Genomic DNA, 8651 nt, shown 5'->3' with positions numbered 1-8651 from the left:
GTACACTATGCATTGTCTCAGTGTGCAATTTTTTTAATTTAAAACGAACATTACATCACATACATCACAAAACCCCCTCCCAACTACCAAATCCTGTGGTTGTTATTTGAACATTCCGATGATAGACGGAATAATTGGTATAACAGTTAATAAACAAACATAAACGTTGCTACGATCGTAACATCAAAAATGTGGTTGTATCAAATCTCATATCTGAGTACGTAAACTTACATGCAAAGCTGTACATGTGAAAATACAAACAACAGTCTAGTGTCTTCTTTCTTCTTTGGCAACGTCGCTATCTTTGTGTCATCACAAATCCGGAAGTGAAAGAGACCGCCATCGAAACTTGGGAGGTATTCCCCTGTCACGTCTAACATGCGAAACATAAACAAAGTTCACAACTGTTGAATTTAAAACTGCTTTATTCTGCGTGTAGATAGACTAAAATAATATCTAGTTGAATTCATACAACGTGACAGTCGGAAATATACTTACGTAGTGTAAAGAATATAAGACAGACTGTAATTGCAGAAATGATTATGGCGAAATGTGAGAGGACAGGACTCGATCATGTTTACATGTAGGAAACATGTTGTTTTGACTGATCTGCTTAGTTACACACACAAGAACTGACAATGTTCATTGTGATTTTTCCTGCTACAGGGAAGCAAATTGCACAGAAAAGCACTCTGAATTCTTGATTTGATTATAGGTAACAGTATGCATTATACTCAATATCCGAAGGTAAGGCCATTGATTGCACATTCGAATTCTGTCCAAAAGCATGGTTCATGTTGTTTTCCCCATACGTCGATGACGGTTACTGAGTCGAGCGTTCCGTATATTTCAGATGGCGAAAGTCTTCGAGGTTACATTCTTCTTCGCCTCTTCTGTAAATTGCTGCTGTACCTATCACAGCTTTAACTTCTTGACATATATAATGTATGAAGGCTGACACAGGTTGTTAGTACAGTTTTAGTTGTCTGTCGATGTCGGTTACGTACTGAGTCGAGCGTTCCGCATATTCTAGATGGCAAAAGTCTTCGAGGTTACATTCTTCTTCGCCTCTTCTGTTAATTCTTGTTGCTGTAGGTCATATCTTCAGCTCCTTGCATGGTTGCCGACACAGGTTGTCAGTTCATTATTATTTGTCCGCCCATAATGAAGAGGAGAATGATGGGCAGTGAATAGATGACGGTAGCCCCCATCGCGACAGAGAAGTAGGTCAGCTTCTTGTCCAAGGTTCGGACCACCGCCAGGGCACCCGCAGACAGACAGACACTGACGGCCCAACCAGCTAGGGCAACGGGGATATAGATATCCATCCTACGAAACAAAACAATAAGATATGAAACATACTCAAACAGGCGTCATGAAAATAAAGACTATCAGGGGAGGCACCATTGGAATTCTATGCCTTTATTTCAAACCTCAAGTCTGTACCCCCACTGGAAAGCTGGGTTTTTCAGGTTTCCTTTGGTACAAATAGAGCAACGTCGGGTCGACTCCGGCGTTTTAATGAGCTACAGCCAAAATGTTTAAATGATACCAAGATTCATGGCAAAGTGGGCCAGTCCATCCAGTGAAGGAGTATTTAGAGGTCAATAACAGGGCAAACCATGCCAAACTTTTTGGTCAGATTTTAAAATTATACATTCTTCTGTTCTTCTTACCAAGAAAACTGGGCATTTCTGAGCAAAATTTGTCCATGAAAAAAATATTTCAAAATAATCCAAAATATATCGTTTGTACGATAAGGGTGTACGTGTACAGAGTGGCTTTTCTGCTAATGGCGAATGACTCCCCCCCCCCCCATATAGTTTCGTAACTCAGCTAGATCTGCTAGTGTTTCACAATATAGCTAGCTCGCTCTGCTATTAACACAACAAATCAATCCTCAGAAGGGGATGACAACAGTAAAAGGTTACCTTGAAGTTTCTCGTGACTTTGTAGACAATTCTGCCTTTCCAGACGGTCAGTGTGTGGTTGTGTAGTCTTACCAGCTCCGAAGTTCAAGGTAAAACATTACGAAGTACAAGTAGAAATGAGAGGAGCGAAACATGTACGTAGCACACGTCATTGAAACTGAGAAGAAACCCCCTTACGTCATCGAAACATAGCAGAAACCCCCTTACGTCATCGAAACATAGCAGAAACCCCCTTACGTCATCGAAACCTAGCAGGAATTCCCCTACCGCGTATAGCATGCCAAATCTATACAGATTACAACTTTTGGATCAAAACAACTGCTTTATTCGGCAGGCAGATAGTAGAACAACATCTACAAGAATTCATACAACGCCGCAGTCAGAAATGCACTTGGTATTAACAACACGGGACATACAAAAGAGGTAAACAGCTTCATGCTAAATTCTCAACACATTTATCACGCCAAGTTCAGTTAACAATGCATCATGCAGATGACACATATGTACAGATGACAGAACGAATCTCAATTCATTATGTTTTACGTTTGTTTCTTTTTTTGTTACAAGGCATTAACATACTAGTAGTATGGACTTAGTAGTTTTAATGCGAAGAAAAAAGTAAAGATAATCACTTCAAACAATATTGAGTTAAGATGATAACTCAAAACAAGCTTGATTAAAGATAATCACTTCAAACAACCTGAAATGATAACTTCAAAGTTTAACAAGTTTGATTGAATAAAGATGCTCACTGCAAATCATCTTGAGTATTAAAGTTAATAACTTCAATCTTAATGAAAGGAAACAACCAAACAATCTTGATTGAGGATAATCACTGCAAACAATATTGATATCATTTGGCAAACTATGTCTGCATCATTGTCAAATATCTGAGCACAAGACGAGGTCACGGAGAGTTCCACGGTGAGTCTGTATCTGTATCGGTATAGCCGGTATAACCGCCCTTCGGCGTAACACACCAGCTTCACAGGCACGCGGCGCGGCGGCAGCTGGCTGCATTACACCGACCGACTTGTTGCACCTAACCCTAGCTTGAACATCTAAATGTAAAAATTGTTTAAAGCTACCTACTGATAATGCCCCTACTGCACTTGGTGATAGCGAGTTCCACTCTGCGAAAGTTCTAGCTATATAGGAAAGAATGAGTTCTTGAACACCTCAATCCTTCGTTGATAACTCTGGTACTTGAAAGCTTGACTTCTTGCTCCAAAAAGGGCATGTTGAGTCTTTTAGTCACGGAAGCCAGTCTGGCATAGGCGGCGGGCCTACGATGAATAGATGGAGGATGATAGCCATACCAATGGCCCACATAAACACATGGCGAATATCCCGGATATGGTAAAGAATGGCTACCACCATGGCTACTACGATGTACCATCCCAATGAGGTGGAGTACTCGGTATAGGTCATCCTATAAAACAAAATAACGACATTGATTGTACATAAAGCATGTTGCTGTATTAATACATGACTGACTCGATTACATCCCATATGGATTACTCAAATTCATATCCTACATGTCCTTTAAAACACATCAAACCGGAAGTACCACTGCAGTACCTTGAAAAGTCGCTAAGCCTATTTTGAAAGCACATCTACAACATCAAAAGTTATCCTGTCAAGCCTAATTATATCAGAAAAGTCCCATTGCAGTTCCAGAAAAGCAGCTATTTCACTGAAAACTATATGCTATATATGCCAAGTGCCAAATATGCACAAACACCTACGTTCCACTAAGAATATCCAAACTATAGCATGTGCATACTATGGCACAAGATATCATACCCATCGGCATATACCTCGCTGTAGTACAAAGTCGCTAGATTACCCATAATTGACCTTGACCATTGGTCTCCCAACTCCAAGGTAAAGGTAACACGCGTAGTTTAAACTGTGAGATGTGTTTCTACCACTAGAGCCACAGGACACAAAGTTTTTTACGTTGCACCGCCATATTGGAAAACCATAATTTCTTTCCTCCAACAAATATAGGCTTGATTTGAATAGGCGCTCAACAGTTTGAATGCCTTTGCTAGTGAACCTATACTACTGGTGTTTTTGTAGTCATTCAGTGATACAATGTAAACAAAGGTAGCTGAACTTGAGAAACGTGATATGTGCCGATATCGATGGACGCCATGAAAGCTAGCAAACGGTATATGTAGCTGCCTATACGGTGCAGTAAACACTTTGAATTTCGAATTCCCATACCCTGGGAAAACTTAGTCACAGGTCCTTACGTTTTACACTTCTGACGTACATACACTGTATCATAAGCTACATGTAGGTGTATGTCAGCCACTCGTCGTACAAATCGTTATACGATCGCAAACCGCGGAATGCATTATTGGTACAGCCATGTATGTACTAGTATCCTGCAAAATTCAGTTGCCTTGTCACAGATGACAATAGCTTGGAACCCCAGAAAGATTCTCTAATTTTCAACACAGGTTCAACATAGGTTGGAGATCGTTGTGTCGTCAAAATCACACTGTCGCATTGACGTGAAAAGAAAGACTGTCTTGTTCTACTGAAATCTTACGGTAAACAACACAAACTAACATTGGGCTCGCTAGACCACCATAACCATTCAGCGTAGAAGCGAATATTCAAGTGATCAATCCTGATAGCAACAGCAGAATGTTACCTGAAAGTTCCCTCGTGAGGTTGCAAACAATTTCTCTCCTTTTCGACGGCGTAAGAAGGTGTGTGGTTGTACGGTGTTGTCTGGTTTGAAGTTCACTAAAGGAAAATGCGCAGGTGAACTGAGATGCGAAACTGGAACACGTCAGCGAAAATGACGCAACCCCTTTTCTTTCAAGGGTACCGTATTCATCCGCAATGTTCAAGCTATCAAATAGTTCGGGCGAGCACAAAGTAGTGCGAAAGGAATTGAAAACTTTGAAAAATAACGACAGAAATTCTTAGGTAGCCGACAGTGAGAAATTGAAATATGTGGTGTGTTGTGGTGTGCTGTGGTGTGGTATAGAAAATTGAATTTGAGACTGAATAAGTGATTATGAATTTTTAACAGTCGCTGTGTAAATAAGCCTTTAGGAGCGTGTCGGCTGCAGTTCAGTTGTCCTCCGCATGACGTTTTTTCGCACTTCAGTTACATGTATGCTACAACGATATCACTCTAAACATTGAGTCAACAGAGAAGTACGCAGCATAACGGTGCATGTGTGATAAAGGGAAACAATAATTTGGCCTATTTGTCAGGCACATTTCTGTAAAAAGAATGTTTAAAAACGTAATCAGTATAATTATACGTACTTCTGGAATGAAACATTTACCACAATACCAAAATACGTCAAACTAGTGACATATAACGCTATCTACATTTGTATCAATATAGTACAAACACATATAATTTGTACTGTTTATTTTCGTATCTGTCTCTCGTGCCTCAAGTGTGCTTGGCTAAAAACACGAACCGTATCGAAGCCGTATTTTACTTGTAGCTGCATACTTGAAAAATCATCATGCTTCACCTCAGTTGAAGATAGCAAAATTACACAAGACGTTATACTATAGTGCGGAAGGGCAACCGCAAGCTATATAGCGACTTTTATATCTAACAAAATGACATCCACTGGCAGCCTTAACAGAGTACATTCTAGCGCGTGTACGTCTGCAACTAAGACCAGATTCAAGTCGACAATTAGATCAATATACCTCACCTGTTTACGACATCTTAATAAGAAACGTCAAAGATGATTGCTGATCATGTATACATCTTGACCGTCACATCAGCGGCATACTATTAACTATTTGTTTACTATCAACTTGTTAAGTTCCAGTATATAATGGCGGTCACATACATTCGTCGTAGGTCATCGTACAATTTTGATGCCTTAGAATTTTCAAGACAGATCCTACCACCGATAATTAAGCTAAAGACAAATTAGTATTGCAGGAAACATGTATGACTCCGTGCCGTAAGCCTACAGTACACGTGGTGTCCCAGCGACAATCCGTCACTCCTCAGTATCGTCCGGATCCTGTCATTCGAGTTCTCGTACATCCATTCTGGCCAAGTAGGCATGGACTTGATCAGGAGTGTACCGCAGCTTTTGTATTGTTTCTATGGTGATGCGTCTCACGCCCCAAAGCCAGCCGCTCTCTTGAATCTCTCTCGTCAGAGTGTCCGTGGCCGTAAGGATGTTTTGCATCGCTTCCATTTTCTTATGTTCTAATTCCACCCTCCTGACGTTGTTGTATATAACGCCCAGGGGAATGCAACACGCCACGATTACAATTGCAGCAAAGGGCCAGGCCTGCCTTTCATTTAAGCCTCTCAAAATGCTCCCTACAACATGTAACAACAAGAGCACGAAACTCGCGAGGAGAACGAATACAAGGAGGTCCACGTTGAGAAACATGCCGTCCTTATCTTCTTCACCTGTAACAACAATAGGATTAGAACAAGGTTTGATAACGATATCTATGAAATGCCACGAAAGAGTGACACAATCCTTCATAAACGTTTCAAGTAAGGCTAGCACATTTTAGGTGAAAATTTTCTTGGAAGCATGTTGGCCAAGGAGCTAGCGCCTGTACAGACCCTGGGAATAGTCATCCAGGCTGCATGCACATGGAACAGTACAAAATATACATCTGCATATATGTTTAACGTTAACCCTAGAGCATGTATGTTATGTATAGTAGTAGCCCACAGCATATCGTGCACGCAACCCTTAATTAAAACACGTATGTAGCCCCTAGTAAAAACACAATTTTACGGGCGACACAATTAATCCACACTTACCGAGACCTCAGATATTGTGTCAAAAGCGAGAAGAGACGTTTCTATCCTTCGCAAGTGCTGTGTGAACCTCGGTTAAGTCTTCGCAACTTTGTAAAGCCAGGTTTCGTACCTGCCACGTCAGGGCGAATTTAAGGAACCGAAACTCCGGTGACCTGCTTATACGTATATACTTTAGCCACACCTACCGCTCGTGCATTGTCATTGGTTAGACGAATATAATTTCACCATACATATCTACCTGAAAAAAAAGACATCTAAAGGTTTTTACGAATCATAGCAACTCCCAGTATTATATAAGTGGGGAATGATAGCGAACGAAGAAAACGCACTGTGTCTCTTGTGTAGTAACGAACGAACCAAAATAACATTGACCTTTGACCGAGAAGTTCCGGCTTAGGAGCATCCGACCGATAGGACATCAGGGATAGACCGTTAATAATCATGGGGCATGCGGAAGGTTCCAGGCCTAAATATTGTTCGGGAAATGTTTATAAACAGACAATAGTAGACGCGGGCATATGATCTAGAGGACCGTGATTTGTTTGAAGTGTGTCCTGGATTCAAGGGTACCGGTAACATAGCCAATTTAAAATCCTGACGTCACATCTGATTCAACAAGGAAGTCCAACTCAAGTCCTACCATTACAAACGATACTGAGGTGTGTGGTATGGTTTTGGGGCCTTTAAAGTGTGCATATATAAGGGTACCATAAAGATATGGACATCAAGATATTCATAATTCAGTTACAAAGGGTACACATTATAAAGCGTCTCTATCTATCGTTTGCTCAATTCCTATCATTTTATTCTTACGATTCCTATAGCACCCCTACTATGGTTACGCGATGGACTCGTCTGCTGCCCTTGTAAAATGAGGAATTACCCCGTATCACGTGGCTGAGCGGCATTGCGTCATTTGCAAAGCGAAAACCGGTGCAAACCGGCTAGAGGGGACCATAGACAATCTGACAAAGGATCCCCGGGCCTCTATTGTATTTCTGTCAGCTGATCCGCTGAACACGGACCTACATTTTAAATCGCCGTATTTCATTCCAAGCGTTTGCAACAGCCAAAAAACCCTGCCGCACCAAACATGGAGTACGACACAATCCTCTCCGACTATCTCGGAGAGTTCGGCCGGTTTCAGAAGCTGACTGTTTTCGGTTTGGCAATCCTTGCAACGCCAGTCGGCATGCACGTCATGGCCATGGCCTTCCTCGGCGCCGTGCCGGAGCACCACTGCCAGCTTCCCGGGGACGCCGCCGCCGCAACCCCGCCGCACTTGGCGGCTCTGCCTGGCGACCTCGCGCCGACCTGGCTGGAGTACATGCACACGCTCAACCACAGCATCCCGCTAGAACTGGACGGTAACGGGGAATGGACGCACAGCAAGTGTGAGAGGTACAGTCACAATATCACGGCAGGCGATCTGGACCCGCTACCTCACAACAGAAGCAAACTACAATGCACAGAAGGCTGGGTGTACGACAAGACCATCTACAGTAGCAGTGTTGTTACGGAGGTAAGAGGCAATGCCAATTTCATTTCTTGTTTCTCATATTTTCATTCTTTTTAAAGACGGGGCGAGTTAATACTACGGCTATTACATAATGCGTATCAGATAGCAGGCGTAGTATGCAAATACACGGAGCATTGCATAAACAGTACATGTTTGACGTATCCCCACCGACGACCCAATTTCCACACCCCAGCCAGATCTTAACAAATACAGTGTGACGGTTCCCTGAAGCGTGCCCTTAAAACCACATCTTTCTTCTAAAATCCCACAGCCTACGATTATATTAGGCCTTCCAAGTTCTGTGTCTATAAAAATATATGATCTGCGCCAGTGGGTCACCATATGCTACGAACGGACTTTCAACTGTCAAGGACGGAGGGATTTTCACGTTCCCTGGTGGTCAAACAAG

At 42.1% G+C, this 8651-nt stretch overlaps 1 protein-coding gene and 1 long non-coding RNA gene across 2 annotated transcripts in view; one reads left to right on the top strand and one right to left on the bottom strand.

The window, feature by feature from the left end:
- Positions 1–1155: 1155 nt before the first annotated feature.
- LOC109469319 lies at positions 1156–2501 on the bottom strand. The gene is made up of 2 exons (XR_002140181.1): positions 1932–2501; positions 1156–1329 (listed from the first exon to the last, which is right to left on the bottom strand). It is a non-coding gene; the product is annotated as an uncharacterized LOC109469319 (long non-coding RNA).
- Positions 2502–7618: 5117 nt separating this feature from the next.
- LOC109469251 (organic cation transporter protein-like) overlaps positions 7619–8651 on the top strand; it is a 10669-nt gene continuing 9636 nt past the window's right edge. The window contains exon 1 of the mRNA XM_019767728.1: positions 7619–8245. Coding sequence (XP_019623287.1) covers positions 7817–8245 — 429 coding nt within the window. The 5' untranslated portion in view covers positions 7619–7816. The remainder of the gene's footprint in view (positions 8246–8651) is intronic.

Source organism: Branchiostoma belcheri, unplaced genomic scaffold (assembly GCF_001625305.1).
Source record: "Branchiostoma belcheri isolate BF01 breed outbred unplaced genomic scaffold, Haploidv18h27 scaffold20, whole genome shotgun sequence".
Taxonomy (NCBI): Eukaryota; Metazoa; Chordata; class Leptocardii; order Amphioxiformes; family Branchiostomatidae; genus Branchiostoma; species Branchiostoma belcheri.
The sequence above is the reverse complement of the archived record's forward strand: the minus strand, read 5'-3'. Positions and strand labels throughout refer to the sequence as shown.